The following is an 18,891-nucleotide window of genomic DNA, read 5'->3' on the forward strand; positions in this document are numbered from 1 at the left end:
CTGGGTTGCCCTGCGTGGGGGCTGCGAGTTTGCCTGCCTCCCCACAGACGGTTTCCCCGGCCGACGGTGCGCCGCTCAGTCCCCAGGCGGCCGGTATTCTCTCGGAGCCACTCGCGCTGACTTCCCGCCATTGGCACTTCTCAGAGGGCCTGTCCCGGGCGGGTAGGCGTAAAGGGGGTGTGGGAGGACGGGTGCTGCGCCTGTGCCGCTGCCCTCCCGTGGCTCTTCGGCTCCGGGTGGCCTCGAACGGCTTTTTCTCTCCTTCAGTCCGCCCTACAGAGCTTGTAGCGGGAAGGGGCGATTTGGCTCGAAGCGTCATGACGAAGCCGTGTTAGAAGAGTACGCTGCCGCCTCGGAAAGTTTGAAGAGGAGGTGGAGGTGGAGGAGGAGGAGGAGGTCTTCTAGGCACAACGATGTAGCCCTGAAAGGCAGCCTGTAGAAGGCAGTTAAACACCTCAGTGGTCGGATTCCAGAGCATGGGCTAAAAGCTATGATCCTCTCTCGTGTTGAGAGTCCTTGTTTTCTGCTTTTTCTGTTTGTTTTCCAAGCGATATTTATCCTGATACTCTACCGAGGAGCACCTTCAAATGTGTTCCGCGGGTTTTTAGACTCGAAACAGGTTTTGGACTACTCCAAAACTCATGATGTGTATACCAACCTCAGCTTGTTCACCCAAGCTCCTAATGAAGAGACGATGCCGTACTGCTCAGCGCAGTCACCGATATTTGGTAGGTATGAACCCGTAGTGTTTGAAGTGTTGTTTTGGTACATGATTAAAGCTGAGCACTTAATAGTTGTATAGTTCTAAAACTTGCCCACTTTAAAAATGCTATACTGATGTTATACACTGACAAAACTTCTGTTAATTAACTCACTTTTATTGGTGTTATGAAGAAAAGTATTTTACTGATCTATAGACCTCCAATATTAGGGGTTTGGCTTCACAGAATTTGTACAAGAGTGAAAACAGTATGTGACGCTAGTACCAAGTTAGTAAGTTTTTTTTTCTTCTTGGTGGTCCTGTATAAAATGTGCCAACATTTGTACTTTGGGAAGGGCATACTTTTGATGTAGCCTTATGTCCTGTAGCTTGATACAAATTGATTAAGTTGGTTTTAAATACCGTTTATATGAGAATGTAACTTGGCACCCTGCTCTTCATGGTGTTCTTTTTGGTCTATGATTGTGTCCTTTAGACTTAGAAACTTCTCTTCGAGACTTAAAAGTCTGGTCATGGGTTAGTTTGTAATTTTGCTAGGACTAAATTAATTTGTAATTATGCTAGGACCAAATTACACCTGATCCTGGTGGCCTTATTAATCCAGAATTACTGCAGCTAAAACAGTTGACAAATATGAAGTAAAGATTAAGTCAAATCCATAAACCAGGTTTGTTGGTAGAAAAGTAGGGCATCTCTGGCGATAGTTCCACACAGGCAAGAATGAGTTCTGCAAACATGCAGTTCCAGCTGCTTTTGGGACATCTGCTTAGATTACTGTGTTTTAGGTTCCCTTGTCTGGTTTTCCATATTGCACAGGTTCCAACGTATCTTAGTCTTGTATCTACCTACTCTTGAAGCAGTACTTAGTAGTTGCCCCACTGTTCTAGGAAAGCTGATCACTGCATGTGGAGCAGAGAAAGAGCAAATGGCTGACCTTGCTTCACATGTGGAAGTACTGGGGAAAGCCAGTGCTGTGGTTACTCTTGGGTCAAGTTGCTTGCTCCAGTTAGAGAACGCTGCTGAATGCTTTGGACAAGCCTTTTTAGATTGAGAACACGTATAACAGTGCTTGTTCTTTTGGGAAGTTTTCTTCCTTCCTCTGTTGATGAAGTTGAATGAAATACAGGCAGTATGTATGTATGATGAAATTATTTAACTTTGGGGTATATGCTTCAGCATTTCCCTTGGAATCAGATCTACTAAGTAAATGCTGAAATACTAATAGTACAGAACCTTTTTGCACAGGTACCAGTTCTGAAGAACTTGGTGCAGTCTCTGTTCATCACTAGCAACAGCCTTCCATCTCTTCTTTTGGGAAGCTACAATTCTGTGGTTTAGACTGAATTGTTTTACTTGAAAAAATCACAGCAGAAATATGCCTGCACCCTACTTGTGTCACTACTGATTATGATCTGCTGTCCTGAAAGGAGCCAAATGAGAAAGCTTTGGTCTTACAAGAAAAGAAAACCAAACAAAACTAGGTGTAATTCTGTGCACTTGCTGCAAACCATCAGATAAGGAGTAGTGACACAATAGAGGAGGCAGAGTAAAATTACACTTATCAATGCACTTTGACTTGTGAAATCTTATCAACACTTCTGCTCACTGTGGCCTCTGTTGAGAACAGAGGGGACTGGAAATCAGCCTGCATGTGGTATTTCCAGCTAAAATGAAAACATTATGTTAGTTACAGAGAGAAACAAACAAAATTAACTGAGAGGAGGGAGGGGAAAAAAAAAAAAAAACAAGACAAGAAAAAATGAGGAAAATTAATTGTGGAAGTTTTGCTGCATAAATAAAAAATCTTGAATTGAGCATATGAAGCCTTTTTACTGTTAAACACAAATCATTTAGAACATTGATACAAGTTCAGTTTAAGGAAAATGAGCACTCTTGTTAAAACTTCACTTTTACTCGATATTTCCCTTGAAATATAAGAAATAAATGATTGCCTTTTGTATGTGATGTGTGCATATGAATAGAAATATAAATACTCTATAAATGTCTTGATTGGTTGTTATCATCTTCTCTCATGGGACTGATCTCTCTTGGAAGCATATTATATCAGAGAACAATGCCATTTAATGGTAATTTCATAAACTTCATTTAATATGATCTCAAATCAATTCTTGAGGACTCCACTTTCCAATTCAGAGCTGGTAATAAGTCACTGTGTCCACCCCAAAGAGTGTTAAAGTAACTGGAAGAATGCCAAATGGCTTAAATGGTTTCCACATCAGGGCTTTTATGAAGTGCAGCACTTTTCCCACTTAATGTATGTAGTGGATCATTTTGATAACTATTTGAATGTGAGGTCAGCTTGCAGCTCATCTGTCTTTTCCCAGCCTCCTGAAGCTGCAGTGTCTTGGTTCTTCCAGGACTGTGGAGCAAGAATTAATATGATAATTGCTAAACATCTCTGCCTTGGAGGAACTAGACTTGCTGACTACTGCTGCTTTTTTTAATGCTTAGTAGTGTCCATTGAACCTTCTGTGACCAAGAGCTTTACAAGAATTGTATAGATATTAAGTGTCTTCATCAATACTGTGAATAAAATTACTGAACTTCCCTTAAAGGTTAAAGTTCATGCACAAATAACAAGTTGCCTGTTTCCTCCTTCTTTGTTTTTGGAAAAAGCAAGGTGTTCATATGCTAGAGTTGTGCTTATTCAAACTTAATGAAGTAGTATTTAAATTCAAAGTCTGACTTTCTAACACTGCATGTAAATTATGTTGTTTCTTCTTTTACCAGGAAGAAGCTTCATGTTAGAAAGACTCAAATTTTGTTGTTGTTGTTGTTTTTTTAAGAGGTGTCTTGATGCATGGTTTGTGCTGAACAAGTTGGTTTGGCCCTTGAGGACGTCAACAGTTGAAAGTTCTGACTGTAACTCTGTTGTTTCCAATTTGCTCATGCTATGGAAGATTTTTTTTCCAATCCCTTCTTACAGTAGTTACTCCCTTTCATTCCCATCTGTCATAACCTTTGCATGAGTGTGACCATCTGTTGTGGTAATGAGTTGCTCCTGCTATATTTCCTAATTGGTGCTCTCCTACTAGAGTTTCTTCTCTTGGATTTGAAGAGAAGTACAAAGATGGTAATGCTGGGCTTTATTTTTGTCTGCAGTTGAGGTAGTCTTGTGTTCTGCCATTAGAAAACAGTGCTTAAATTAAGGCTGTCAATCTGCCTTTTATGTTTTTTCTTACCTTTTTTTCTTTCAAACAGTGGTGGAATCATGCAAATATGACTCTATTAATACGGTGTGTGGTGCTGCACTTTCTCATTGAGGTATTAATTCATGCTACCCTTCCTGTTTGTTTAGTCTGTGAAAGTTCTGCTTATTCTGTTTGAACTCAGTTCAGTTGTAGCTATTGGCTCTAATTGTGTAGCAAAGGGCTTAGAAGTCATGTAATTTCTTTCTGACCAGATAGATCTGGGCAGAATCAGTAGATATCCCTGATAGTGAAATGTGTTGACTAGAAAGTAAAGCAAGCAGGGACGATGCTGTCACTGGTGCCAGCTAACAATACAGACAGGGAATTGTGAGACTGAACTCCACACACCAAAATTTCAAGTTAATTAAATGTGATGATGCAGGCACAAAAAGAGGTTAGGAACCAAACTGTGGAGAAATTGCTTGGATACATCAGGGTGTTAATTCTGTACTTTGGCTGAATTGGCATCCTGTGGTTTCTAATGTGTCCAGGAAGGGTTTTTCCTTCTTTCCCAAAGCTACGTTTTATTTTTACCTATTTGGTCCAGCTCTGTTCACATCTGGGATTTAATTGGATTACAGTGTGTTAGCCTTTTCTTAGTTGGGCAGGAAGGAGACTGGAGAGCCAGAATTTAGCTTGTAGCCAAGGAATGTAGGGCAGCCAGAGGTTTTGGGGGATACAAGTCACAAACTAACCTTTTTTTCTCTTTCCTTGGACGTATAGTAGATTGAGGTTTTTGAGCTGAGTTGAGGTATGGAGTCAGGCATCTTTGGAGAGAACATGACATCTTGAAAAACCTGAAAAATGCAGATGTTACCCTAATGAGTCATATGCTTCGGCATAAAAGGAGACAAGAAGAGTGAAACTATTGCACATTACCTTGCTCATCTGTCCAAATTTAGATTTGATTTTTTTTTTTTAATTTAAGGATTATTGCTACAGAATCTTACTCTGCAATACAAAGAGCCTTCGTTGTATTAGAGGAAACAAAGCCCTGCCTTTGTGGTACAACAGAAGGGAATAATTCCCTTTCTTATATTTTCCTTGGAGCAGTGATCTGTAGTTGAAATGTTATATTCAAATTGCTTCTTTTTATTTTAGCATCCTCAAGCTGTCATCAAATCAGCAGTTAATGCTGCTCTATTTAAAAGATCTGATAATCAGGGAGTTCATAAATCTAAAAAGCAACATAAATTACATGTTAAAAAACAATGCTGGACTGAAACATGGTGGTCTTAAAGGCAGAAAAAATGGAATTGTAGAATGCTGTGGATTGGAAGGGATCTTAAAAGATCTAGTCCAACTCTTCTGCAGTGAGCAGGGATGTCCTCTGCTACATCAGGTTGCTCAAAGCCCTCTCCAACCTAATCTGGTTGCCTGGGTTGGGTCATCTCTCATGTCTCTGGGCAACATGTTCCAGTGTTTCACTATCCTCATAAAAATTATCTTCTTTTTTTCTAGTCTAAAAGGAGACTGCATAGAAGTAGGTAATAACACCATAAAATGTTAACTGAGAATGTGACCTAGATTTATGGTTCTCTGAAGAACTACTTTTCTGTTCCAGTTGCAAAGGTACAGCACTGCACTCCAGATTCCTGCTGAGGGTAATAGAGCCAAAATGAAATTCCCTTCCGTGTTTCAGATGCCTCAGGAAGAAGGACTGAAAAGTGATACTTAAGAGACAGCTATTGCAAGATCTTGCTGACAAGCAAAATTCAGGTTTTCCTTTTAAAAACAAACAAGACTCAACTAAACAAAAAACCAAAACTGTGAAGTGGGATTCACAGTGGCTAGACCTTTTTGGCAGCCTGAGAAATGGGATCAGTCACTGTTCAGACCAACCTTCAGGAAATGCTGTTATGAGTGTTCCTTGAGGGGAAAAAAAGGAGACTCTTACTGAATAAAAAACAACCCAAAAAATGGTGGAAGGATGCTGCTTTGTTCTGTGTCAGTTTAAACAGGATGTGGGTGAACACAGGCTCAATTTGTTGTGGTTAGAGTTGTAGCAGACACTAGAATGTAGGATGGGCTACAAGGAACTGTCTTCTGGACTCACCTGCTTAAATACTTACATTAGACTTCCTTTCCCAGTTCAAATGAAAGCTACTAAAAACTAGGCCGAAATATTTGCTTTTTTTCTCTTGAGCTTCATTACTCAATTTTTTTAGAGAGAATACTTCATTTCAGTGGTTTAAGAGGCAGTCTTATTTACCAGATACTGAAAACTTGCTGTAAGACTGCTGTAGCATTAAATGTGAGGTTGAAAGGAAAAGAAAATCTTACTTAACTATGTAAAAAACAAAACCACCAAAGCCTGGTCTCTCAGGCTTCTGAATGTAAACAAGTATTTTGAGTACCATGGCCTGGAGAGAATAATTGGTCATGCTTAAAGCTGTTTTTTGTCAGTTTTTAATTGTGATTTAGGTGAAGGCTTGTTCTTAGTTCATTTAAGTAATCCTAGAATGGCTTAGGTTGGAAAGGGCCTTAGAGATCATCTACTGTAACCCCTCTGCCACAGGCAGGGATGCCTCTCTGCTGGACTTGGTTGCTCAAGGCCTCATCCAGCCTGGCCTTGAACACCTGTAGAGGAGGCATCCATAGCCACTCTGGGCAACTTAATCCAGAGTCTCACAAGAACCTTTTTCCTCAAGTCTAATCTAAACCTACTGTCCCTCATCTTGAAAACCATTCCCGCTTGTCCTGTCACTAGACACCCTTAGGAAAAGTCCCTCTCCAGCCTTTCTGTAGGCTCCCTTCAGGTATTGAAAGGCAGCTTTAAAATTCCCTGGAGTCTTCTTCTCTCCAGGCTGAACCACCCCAGCTCCCTCAGCCTGTCCTCCTACCAGAGATGCTACAGCCCTTTGATGGTCTTTGTGACCCTCCTCTTGACTTGCCCCTGTGGTTCCAAGCCCTTCTTATGATGGGGACACCAGAACTGAATGCAGGAGATTTGAATAATTTTCTGCATGTGTGCTTCTTTTTTCTTAGAAGTTGGGAGTGGTTAGAAACTATTACAATGCATTGATTTGTGTATAAATATAACTTTCCTGCTACTCCTAGAAGGACAGGCATTTAAATAATTGTAGAATTTGTTTATTCATGCTGTTGTGATATGAGACTTGTGTTAAAATGGTGAGTGACACTTTATATTGATTCTTTCTTATTTGTGACTTGTCAAGCCTTTTCCATCTGGAAGGATTTTTAAAAATATTTTTAATAAGTAAAAATTGTTGAATGTGTCTGGAGTGTTTTGTGTTTAAAATTGAGGAGCTGTCATATGTAGCCCATTCCTGAAAATGTAACATCTCTCTTCCTCCTCCTTAGTTCTGTCATTTGCATCTCCAAAATTTTTGAAGCAGTCTGGTTATTATGGTGTAGGTAATTAAATATTACCACAAATACAGCCCTTGTGGCATGTGATTATAGTGTCAAATTGAGCTTAAAACGTTTTAAAATATAAAGCTAACATTTCCTGAAGTGTTTTTATTCATCCAGGTTTTAAACTATTTCCCCTCCAACCTGCTGAGGACATATTTATCCTTGAATCTCATCTGAAAGAGCTGTAGAGATTTTCTCCATATGAGTAGCAAAAACAAAGAGGTCCTTTTCATCATGGTTAATTTTCAAAGCTATTCTTACAGTGAATACATTTAAGGGCCCCATCTAAGCAACACAACACAGAAGGTTTGCTTATGGAATAGGGAGCAAATGCTAGTAAAAGTAAGCTGTGCAGGAGCCTGGTGAGACTTGTTGGTTGTGCTGGGACTTGGGATACCTCTGGCAGATTGCCTGCTGTCCTAGTGCTGAGCCTAACACCCCTTGGTGTGGAGTCATGAGAAGGTGACCAGCAGTCAGTGGTGGAATTCATCATGTGGGCACAAGCTGTGTGCTGTTAGCTGTTCTGTGTTAGGGCTAGTGCCTTCAGTAGTAAACATATGTAGATAACCTGATGACAGGTGAAGAAATTGAAAAGAGCAGCACCAGGAAGACTAAAAAAGAATTTAAGGCCCTTGGGAAATCGATTGACGGGGCAGGAGCTCAAGTGGTGTTCTGCTCAGTTCCCTCAGCAGCAGTGGTGTACACTGAGAGGAACAGGAAAACCCACACCATCAACAGTTGGCTTAGGAGATGGTGCCAGCAGCGGAATTTTGGCTTCTTTGATCACGGGACAACTCTTACTGCACCTGACCTGCTGGACCAAGTTGGGTTGAATTTATCTAGAAAGGGTAAGAGGGTGCTGGCACTGGGGTTGGCACGACTCGTTGGGAGGGCTTTAAACTAGGTCTGAAGGGGGTGGGTGAGGAAACCAGTCTCCCTGGAGAGAAGGGAGGACCACATAAACTGGTGAACTCAGCAGCCCAGCTGAAGTGCATGTACACCAATGCACGCAGTATGGGCAACAAACAAGAGGAACTGGAACTCTTGGTTCACCAGGAAGACTATGATGTAGTTGCCATCACAGAAACATGGTGGGACGATTCACACAATTAGAGTACCGCACTGGGGGGTTATAAGCTCTTTAGGAGAGACAGGCAAGGGAGAAGAGGAGGAGGGGTGGCCCTGTATATTAGGGAATTCTCTGATGCCTCAGAACTTGAGGTTGCAGATGAAAGGGTTGAATGCCTGTGGGTTAAAATCAGAGGGAGGCCGCACAAAACTGACATCCTGGTTGGAGTCTGTTATAGACCACCCAACCAGGATGAGGAGGCCGACGAGATATTCTATAAGCAGCTGGAAGCTGTCTCAAGATCATCAGACCTTGTCCTTGTGGGGGTCTTTAACCTACCAGACATCTGCTGGGAACTTAATTCAGCAGAGAGGAGACAGTCCAGAAGGTTCCTAGAGTGCATGGATGACAACCTCCTGATGCAGCTCTTAGGTGAACCTACCAGGGGTAAGGCTCTGCTTGATCTGCTGTTCTCAAATAGAGAAGGGCTGGTGGGAGATGTGATGGTTGGAGGCTGTCTAGGGTGCAGCGACCATGAGATAGTGGAGTTTTCAATATGCAGGGAGATAGGGAGGAGCAGTAACAGAACCCTCACTTTGGACTTCGGAGGGCGATCTTCAGGTTGTTCAGGCAACTTATTCGGAAAGTTCCCTGGGTAACAGCCCTTAAGAAGAAAGGGGTCCAGGATGGTTGGACCTACTTCAAACAGGAGCTCCTAAAGGCACAGGAACTGGCAGTTCCCACATGCCGTAAGACGAGCCGGTGGGGAAGACGACCGGCCTGGATGAGCAAGGAGCTCCTGAAGGATTTAAGGGAAAAAAAGAGGGTTTATCGCCTTTGGAAAGGGGGGAAGGCAACTAGTGATATGTTTAAGGATGTTGCTAGATCATGTAGAAGAAAAATTAGAGAGGCAAAAGCACAGTTAGAAATTAAACTGACTGCTTCCGTGAAGGACAACAAAAAGCATTTTTATAAATATATTAATGCTAAAAAGAGGGGCAAGAGGAGCCTCCACTCTTTATTGGACGTGGAGGGTAACATTGTAACTAAGGATGAGGAGAAGGCTGAGATTCTAAATACCTTCTTTGCCTCCATTTTCAACAGTAAGGCAGGAGGACTTCAGGATAACTGGCCTCCTGAGCTGGTTGATGGGGTCAAGGAGCAGTGTTGTACTCCTGAAATCCATGTGGAATTAGTTCGAGACTTGTTGAGTCACTTGGATATTCACAAGTCCATGGGACCTGATGGGATTCATCCTAGGATGCTGAAAGCTGGCAGATGACCTGGCCAAGCCTCTCTCTATCATTTTCCACCAGTCCTGGCTCACTGGAGAGGTCCCAGAAGACTGGAAACTGGCCAATGTGACGCCCATCCACAAGAAGGAACGGACAGAAGAACCTGGGAACTACAGGCCTGTCAGCCTGACCTCAGTGCCAGGGAAAATCATGGAGCAGATTGTCTTGGGGGCAATCACTGCGCACCTGAAGGATGGCCAAGGAATCAGGCCCAGCCAACATGGATTTAGGAAGGGCAGGTCCTGCCTCACCAACCTGATCTCCTTCTATGATCAGGTGACCAGCCTGGTGGACGTAGGAAAGGCTGTGGATGTAGTCTACCTCGACTTCAGCAAGGCCTTTGACACTGTCCCCCACAGCAAACTCCTGGCCAAGCTGTCAGCCTGTGGCTTGGACAGCAGCACTCTGTGCTGGGTTAGGAACTGGCTGGAGGGCCGAGCCCAGAGAGTGGTGGTGAATGGTGCCACATCCAGCTGGCAGCCTGTCACTAGTGGTGTCCCCCAGGGATCAGTGCTGGGCTCCATCCTGTTCAATATCTTTATTGATGATCTGGATGCGGGGATTGAGTCCATCATCAGTAAATTTGCAGATGACACCAAGCTGGGAGCAGGTGTTGATCTGTTAGAAGGTAGAAGGGCTCTGCAGAGGGACCTTGACAGGCTGGACAGATGGGCAGAGTCCAACAGGATGGCATTCAACAAGTCCAAGTGCCGGGTGCTCCACTTTGGCCACAACAACCCCATGCAGAGCTACAGGCTGGGGTCAGAGTGGCTGGAGAGCAGCCAGGCAGGAAGGGACCTGGGGGTACTGGTTGACAGCAGCTGAACATGAGCCAGCAGTGTGCCCAGGTGGCCAAGAGAGCCAATGGCATCCTGGCCTGCATCAGGCATAGTGTGGCCAGCAGGAAAAGGGAGGTCATTGTACCCCTGTACACAGCACTGGTTAGGCCACACCTTGGGTACTGTGTCCAGTTCTGGGCCCCTCAGTTTAGGAAAGATGTTGAATTGCTGGAGCATGTCCAGAGAAGGGCAACGAGGCTGGTGAGAGGCCTTGAGCACAAGCCCTATGAGGAGAGGCTGAGGGAGCTGGGACTGTTTAGCCTGGAGAAGAGGAGGCTCAGGGGTGACCTCATTGCTGTCTACAACTACCTGAAGGGAGGTTGTAGCCAGGAGGGGTTTGGTCTCTTCTCCCAGGCAACCAGCAGCAGAACAAGAGGACACAGTCTCAAGCTGCACCAGGGGAGGTTTAGGCTGGAGGTGAGGAGAAAGTTCTTCACGGAGCAAGTGGTTGGCCATTGGAATGTGCTGCCCAGGGAGGTGGTGGAGTCACCATCCCTGGAGGTGTTCAAGAGGGGATTGGACGTGGCACTTGGTGCCATGGTTTAGATAGTCATGAGGTTTAGGGTGACAGGTTGGACTCGATGATCCTTGAGGTCTCTTCCAGCCTTCTTGATTCTATGATTCTATGACAGTTGAGAAACATCATTGATTTTTTTCCTTTTTATTCGGTCTCTCCTTACAGTTGGTCCATTAACCATCACTTTCAGGGTGCTTCCTAGTGAAAGAATGATCATCAAGAAAAATCCTTTTGTTCAGTCTGGTGGCCGCTACAGACCACCTCACTGCTTGGCTCGCTACAAATCAGCCATCCTTGTAGCCTATAGGAATCAGGAGAAGTACCTTCACCATCTTCTCTACTATATCCATCCTTTTTTGCAGCGCCAGCAGCTCAGTTACAGTATCTACTTGATTCAGCAGGTAAGTCTAAATCAGATGTGCCTGGTGGCATTGCTGAGCTTCCTAGTTAGGGGTGAGGTTCTGAACAAGACATGTGAATCTTCTGTGGAACTACCATTTTATGCATGGTTTGAGAGGAGGTTATTTATGTGCTGTCCCATGTTCATGGCTGCTAATGACTGAAATATCATACTACTTATCAAGGTCATCATTCTGCTAATGATTTGGTTCTGCTTTTTCTTCTGAAGGGATAAGTTGTCATTAAGCAGTAGCTCGTATTTTCAGCTGTTCAAGAGCTAGATGTGGCTTGTCTGTAGCTGTTCATTGTGGCTACCAAGCAAAAGTGTTGAGACCAAATTGTAAAGTGAAGTTGGAATTTTTACCCTCTATCAGGTAAAAACATCTGTCTTGACCCTGCTGTGGAGCAGCCTTTGCAGGTCAGACAGCCATTTTTTAACTGACGTACTCTAGCATTGCCAAAGGTCAGTGACAAGGGAGCAAGTTTGGATTTATTAATTAAAACTGATCATAGAAGCATAGAATTTGGGTTTGGGTTGGAAGGGACCTTAAAGATCATCTAGTTCCAACCCTGCCCCGCCGTGGGCAGGGACACCTTCCGCTAGACCAGGTTGCTGTAGGCTTTGTCCAACCTGGCCTTGAACACTTCCAGGGAGGAGCCATCTACAACCAAGAATTTCTTCCTAATGTATGGTCGAAATCTATCCTTTTCCAGCTTGGAGCCATTCCTCTAGTCCTGTCACTACCAGCCCTTGTAAAAAGTCCCTTCCCAGCTTTCTTCTGGTCCCCCTTCAGGTACTGGATGGCTGCCGTAAAGTCTCCCTGGAGCCTTCTCTTCCCTGAGCTGAAAAATCCCATTTCTCATAGCTTGTCCCCATAGGGTAGGTGCTCCAGCCCTCTGAGCATCTTTGTGACCCTCCACTGGTCCCGCTCTAATGCTTCAGTGTCCTTGTGTTCAGGGCCCCAGAATTGGATGCAGTGCTCCAGGTGGAGTCTTCCCATAAATAGGTTAAATAAAACTGATTGGGAGGGAGAAGAACCTTTTTTTGTTTAACCAAGTGTTATTTTTGTCCTTGTTTCTATGCTTTAATAAGCAGTAGTCAGAACAAAAGTATAGATGTGCAGGTGTACAGCTGAGGACTGACTTACTGGTCTCCTAAAAGTCTGCCTTCCTCAGATGCCCCCAGTACATAAGCCCCTGACAACACAAAGCTTACAGTTGTTGACAACTGTTGTGAGGTGAATGGGTGACATTTTCAGAGTCTGGGGCATGAAATTTGCAGCCAGCATTATTCAGAATAAGATGGGTTTTTTACTGACATAAATTGCAGTTGGGAGTTACGACCTTTGTTGTTTTGGTGAAGAAATGTAGGTTTTCTTTTCCAGGTGGGGAATGGCACGTTTAACAGAGCAAAACTGCTTAATGTTGGTGTCCGGGAAGCCCTGAAGGATGAAGACTGGGACTGCCTTCTCCTGCATGATGTCAATCTAGTGCCTGAGAATGATTACAACCTCTATGTTTGTGATGAGTACTATCCCAAGCACATGGCCAGTGCCATGGATAAGTTCCAGTACACGTAAGTGCCTCTGTTTACTGTCCGTGCTCACTGCAGGGGCGTTGGACAAGGTGACTTTCGAGGGTCCCTTCCAACCTGATGCATTCTATAATCCTCATTGGTGCACTTTCTGCATAGAAGTATGTATGGGGGGCAGTAAAAGAGACAACCTTTAAGGGGTTTTCTGTTTGGTTTTGCAGTAATGACCTCCCCCGAAAAGGGTGTTCTTGGCCTAAGCATGCAGCCTTGAACTGTTCCTTGTTTGCAGTTCCACTGTCAGCTCAGCTTTGCAAATGAGCAGCGGATTGTTGTTTGCCTTTCCTAAGTATAGGGTTGGATTATTGGGTCATGTGGGAGATGTATGATAGGATGCAGGTATTTTTAACTGACCCAAAATGTGAATTTCAAAACCACCTTAACTTTGGTGTGCTGAAGGGGAAAGGCTGGGGGTGGGGAATGATGGAGGGAATGGAACATGATGGGAACAACACTGGTTTTGCTATTTTGAGAGTTGGCATTGTCATGGTAATGTCTGCAAGGTGCACAATTAATGTATGTGTGACGTGGATCACATTGTTAGTTTGTGGAGGACTGGTATTAGCATATTAGCCTTCATTATTAATGTTTTTTTTCTGTTTTTTTTCTTTTCTTTTTCTTTTTTTTTTTTTTTGGCTTTTCTCTTTTAGTCTGCCATATAAGTCTTTTTTTGGGGGTGTATCTGCTCTGACTCCAGACCACTACATGAAGATGAATGGTTTTCCAAACACATACTGGGGCAGCAGTGGTGAAAATGATGACATTGCTACAAGGTACTACTGCACAGAATAGGCTTAAAATAGAACCAGGCTGGCTGGTAAGGCATGCAGCATTACCCTAAGAAAGGAACTAAGATGCTGTCTCTCTGTGCTTGCAGTGTCATTATAATCCAAAACACTGCTGGGAACAATTAATCTCAGAAGATGGTCGGAACCTATGAATCCGAACATTGTGTGCTGAGAGGACGAAGTGTTCCTCAGACTCTGGAGGGCAGAATGTTACTTTGTATCCTTGTGCCTTCCCTCACTCTGGAGTGCATCCAAGGGTTTATAATCAGCAATAGCTGACAAGCTGACTCCATCGACATTATCAGCCCCAAGGGAGGGAAGGAATCTGCAAGTCTGATGAATAAGAAAACCAAGAGGGTACTTAGTAAATCTCAGACGGTTGGGAATTTAAGTTATGTTAAGTGCATCTGGGTTGCTCCAGGTATTACCTAATCACCAATGCTTGGAATTAAAGAACTCAAACTTCTGTCTGTAGTAGTAGGTGATGGAGAAGCCTGTGCGCTATTGCAAGTGATAGCAAGATCTGACGTTTTCTTTCTTGTACTTGGTTGCCATGGCAACAACAGACTACAGAAGGGAGTATAATGAGTTTAGTTCTAGGTACTCTGCTTAATTCAGATTCTTCAAGGACAAAATCATGGCTGTAGCTTTTTTATTCAGATTTACAGTTGTACCTTCATCATCTAGTACTGAGGGAAGTTCTCCAGCAGTTTACAAAATTAAACTAACAATAAAGGCCTTCCTTGTGTGTTTTTGGGTCTTGCACAGTGTGATAAGTTACACAGTTTTGGTGGCATGTTCTGTTGGAGACCTGTAGGAGTTTTTTACAAAGCAGTATTCTTCTGGGAATTGGAAGTTAGATTTTCTAACATTGAATTCTCCTCCTCCTTTCAGACAAAGCCAACTAAAAGGGTATGTGATTGTTCAGACATTCAGCCTTTACTAAAGGAATGAAATGCCAGGAAAATAGATCTTTACATGAGGCACAACAATAGTGGGTCTATTCACCTGTTCTTAGTACAGCTTCAGCCAGTAATGTGGTTTTCAGTACCATGGTGAAGAGCCATGCCAGTTACATGTAGGAGTTCACTGCCTTACAGAATTCTCTCATGGCAAGTATGTTCTGTAGATTCCAAACCAGCCTTGGGAAGGGAAGTAAATCATCTGTTGCTTCTCTGAAAACTTAACACTGGTGATTATCAGTGTTCTGGCCTATAGCTATGGAGCAGGTCCAGAGGAGAGCCACAAGAATGATCAGGGGATTGGAGCACCTCTGCTATGAAGACAGACTGAGGGAGCTGGAGTTGTGCAGCCTGGAGAAGAGGAGGCTTTGGGGAGATCTAATAGCAGCCTTCCAGTACCTGAAAAGGGTGTACAAGAAGGATGGAGAGAGGCTGTTTACAAAAGCCTGCAGTGACAGAATGAGAGGCAATGGCTTCAAACTTAGAAAAGAACAGATTTAGATTAGATGTTAGGAACAGGCTCTTTACTATGAGGGTGGTGGAACACTAGAACGGGTTGCCCAGGGAGGTGGTTGGGGACCCATCCCTGGAGCTGTATATTCAAAGTGGAGGTTATGAACTGTGCCTGTTAGTGATTTATGCACATACTTGATGATCTCAAATGTCTTTTCCAAACTGGTTAATTCTGTGATTCTGTGATACTGAAGTCTCAGCCTGCAGAAGTTAGGAATGAGCTGGCTAGTTTTGAATGGCCAGCTTGATGCACCTATTGAGATTTGGATTTTAGGAGGTGCTCAAGCACTGCTTACGAAGTCCTGTCAAGATTGATTTGTTGTTTTTTTTTTTTTTTTTTGGCTGAGATACTGCTTATTAAAGCAGAGTTAGTGAAAAAACATACTTCAGTACTTCAGTCCTAGCAACCACCAGAATTTACCTTTAATTAGAAGAAAACACTCCTTGGAACCACTTCTGTGTTAACATTATCAACTACAGGAAAGTGTCTTGGATTCTTCTTAACAGCAAAGGAATGCATTAACATAAAATGATTCTATAATTCTCTGGTTTAGACCAGACTTGATAGAATTAGATAATGGTTGGACTTGATGATCTTAAAGCACTTTTCCAACCAAAACAATTCTATGATTCTCGCTGTTTCATGTAATGGTTTCAGTTCAATCTTGCAATGCAAAAACTGTAACAGGCAAAGCTAGTTTAGTGTTTTTTTTTCTTGTCTTTGAATGTGCGGCAAGCTTATGTTCAGAAAACAAGACACCTTGTCTAAACCTCATTTTGAAATAAGTTTGTCTTGCTGTCAGTGAAGTGTTGTGATGGCTCTAAATGTGCAAATATTTTCAGCTCTGTAGCCTCTTTCAGCTTTCTAACATTCCTGCTTCAGTGCAGCTTGCTGCTGTACCAGATCTCAGTGGAAGGTAATCAGGTGTTGCAAATGTGCCAGTTAGATAACCTCAGCTGAGCAAACATTCATTCCTTCACACACAGGAATTTTCTCTGCACAAGAGCTGCCCTGTGATAACAGAGCTCTGCTAGCCCTGGCGCTATTGTAGGCACTTGTTATTCATAAACTAACATAGATGGCGTCAGCAGTGGGGTGCTTGAAAGTCACCCCAAAAGCTGTTTTTAGGAACTCTGTTCCAGAATTCTGAGCCTTCAGTTCGCTTTTGTCTTCTCTGTCATGCAGCTGAGCAGCCCACAGCTATTTGTCCAGTGCCTGTATCTTTTATGAAGCCTGATCTCTAATCAGGCCCTCTAAATGAATGGCACTCCTCAAATTGCTGAGAGTGCCTTTCTTTCAGAAACTGCAGGTTTGGGTTCATTTGGGGTTTTTTTAAGTTTAGTTGATGTACCTCTAGGCAGTAAGAGCTCTGCTCTTAGAAGAAAGTGAAAATAATACTGCTCCTTTGTCAGATTTCTGGGAATTGTTTTCAAATGCTCTGTATGCTGTTGTTCATTCCCTGCTTGCTGTAAGCCTCTTTGTACCCTGTCAAAGCAAGCTGCAGGTGGGAGCTTTCTAGCCAAAGCCTAGTTAGAACCTAGTAGAGAATATAATGTGGCACTGTGGCATAAAACTCACTCCCATCAGCTTCTCTATTTTGCTCTGATCTCATTAATTCTGAAAATCATCTCAAACTTTTAACTTTGCTATAACTAAGCCTACAAATAGCCCCTGTATGCCTAAGCAAGCATTTTGTTTGTTGTTTTATAGAATTCAGTTAGCAGGAATGAAAATAGTCCGGACATCACCTCACCTGGGACGCTATAAAGTGATGGACTATAATGAAGAGACAGAGACAGAAGATCCTTGGAGAAGGTAACTGTTCTGGGCTTGGCAGTTAGGAGGCAATCCTTTGCCTTGTTTCAGGTTCACTGTTAGGATCTTCCTCAGAAAAGGGGGAGAGTTTACTTAATGCCACCACTTGTTTTTTCTGCTTTAATGTGTTTTGGTTTTGTTTTTACTTTAATGTGGCTACTGAAAAAGGCTCCAAATCAGTTTCATCTGAATCATTCTGCACCTAGGTTTCTCCTAGTTTCCTACTGTTAAGGACGTGTGCTAGCTAGGGAGCTAACTCATATAAGATTTAAGTATCAGATTATTAAGGAGATAAAACTTTAACAATAAAAAGATACTGCCTGCCTCATAAACAGGGAGAGTTCAGTTTGAAGAGGCACTTTGTTACCATTTCCCTATAATAAAAACTTGGTCTCCAATCTGTCTGGATTTACAACATGCCATTAAACTGGTAGAGAGCTGTGTTGTAGTTTGAAGACATGAAGCAGGTGCTATGAGAGACCTTAGCGAAGACCCAGTTTTACATAAAAGAGCTGGAGGAGGATGTTGGGTCAAGTGCTGTGGCAGCTTCTCATACTAACAGTGCAGACTTGCCTGTCATCTCAAAACTCAGGTTTCCATAACAACCCTGTCTTACAAACTACCCACAGCAGCCTGTGTACACCATTGCTGCCAGCCTCTCTGTGGCACTCCCAAGTCTCTCTAAACTGCTGCCAGATTCATTGGGGTTTTTTTTGCACACAATTGGCACCTCACTGGACTTCCTGTCTGATGAGGTTCTAGTCCAAATTGTCCCTTGTTTATAAGATTCAGTACGTATTTATTCTAAGATGTTTAGTCTCATAAAATGCCTTCTCTCTAGTTTGTGTTATGTGAAAAGAATTTTCTTTGGGCTTCTCTGGGAGTAGCTTTCTGCTGCTAAGTCCCTGACCCATCTGAAAGTCTCTCCTCTGCAGCATCAGCTGCAATCATCACCTTTGTTCTTCTAGTTAACTGCAGGTTTTCTTCCTTCTTCAGGCCTACTCCCCGCCATAACACCAGGAAAACATGGAAAGATGATGGAATGAATTCATTAGAATTCAAGCTCCTTTCCAGGAGAAAGCATCGTCTTTATACCAACATCACTGTCGACATTGGATACGTTCCCCCATTTTCTTGAGAGAATTAAAACAAAAGCAGAGTTCAGTCTCAGCAGGACAATGTGTGTTGTTCAGCCTCTGCCTCCTGCTGTGGAGTCTGCACCACCTGACACCACTTCTTTTGTTGTTCATGCATTTCACTTTTCTGACAGTTTAAGAGTGGGAAGAAAAGGCTTCAGTTCTAGGGTGACAGCTAATAAACAGACTGTGACTTACTCTGACAGTGTCAGAGCACTGTACAACCAACTACTGAGGTAGCCCTTAAAGGATGAAAGTCTCCTTGGCAGTAAGTGACCTAGGTTTTCTGGGAGATTCGCTCCACAGCTGGATAACTTTGTCCATTGGGATGCAAGCCATGCTGTCAGATGGGCCTCTCAAAGGCTGTGTTTTGAGAAAATGTTGAAGCCATTTACACTTCTGTAAATAACTTACCTTTTGTGAATTTGAGTAAAGTAACTTACGTGTTTGGGTTAAGATTTCTAGAATAGTTAATGAGAGCATAAAATAAAGGAGCAAGTTACCTTTAACTATACCGAAGTCCTTGGGTTTTTTCTAGCTTGATCCATCACTGTTACAATGGGGACTTGTGTAGTTCTAAGTAATTCAGGCTGTGACCTAAGGCTGTCACCTAGCCTAACCTCCTGCTCAAAGCAGGGAAATCAATCTAGTATTT

At 43.0% G+C, this 18,891-nt stretch overlaps 1 protein-coding gene across 1 annotated transcript; it reads left to right on the top strand.

Annotated features, from left to right (window-relative positions):
- Positions 1 to 404: 404 nt before the first annotated feature.
- B4GALT3 (beta-1,4-galactosyltransferase 3) lies at positions 405 to 18,640 on the top strand. Its single transcript, XM_054400669.1, has 6 exons — positions 405 to 728; positions 11,197 to 11,432; positions 12,816 to 13,006; positions 13,672 to 13,794; positions 16,996 to 17,100; positions 18,097 to 18,640. Exons 1-6 carry the CDS (start codon positions 491 to 493, stop codon positions 18,236 to 18,238), a joined length of 1,035 nt encoding a protein of 344 aa, XP_054256644.1. The 5' UTR covers positions 405 to 490; the 3' UTR covers positions 18,239 to 18,640.
- Positions 18,641 to 18,891: the final 251 nt, after the last annotated feature.

This window comes from Indicator indicator, chromosome 1, assembly GCF_027791375.1.
Source record: "Indicator indicator isolate 239-I01 chromosome 1, UM_Iind_1.1, whole genome shotgun sequence".
NCBI classification, from domain to species: domain Eukaryota; kingdom Metazoa; phylum Chordata; class Aves; order Piciformes; family Indicatoridae; genus Indicator; species Indicator indicator.

Excerpts from the sequence above, each read along its gene's own strand:
- B4GALT3 (XM_054400669.1), top strand. The coding sequence starts at position 491 with ATGATCCTCTCTCGTGTTGAGAGTCCTTGTTTTCTGCTTTTTCTGTTT. Across the intron at positions 13,007-13,671 it reads ATGGATAAGTTCCAGTACAC|TCTGCCATATAAGTCTTTTT; the intron begins GTAAGTGCCTCT and ends TTTCTCTTTTAG. Across the intron at positions 17,101-18,096 it reads ACAGAAGATCCTTGGAGAAG|GCCTACTCCCCGCCATAACA; the intron begins GTAACTGTTCTG and ends TTCCTTCTTCAG.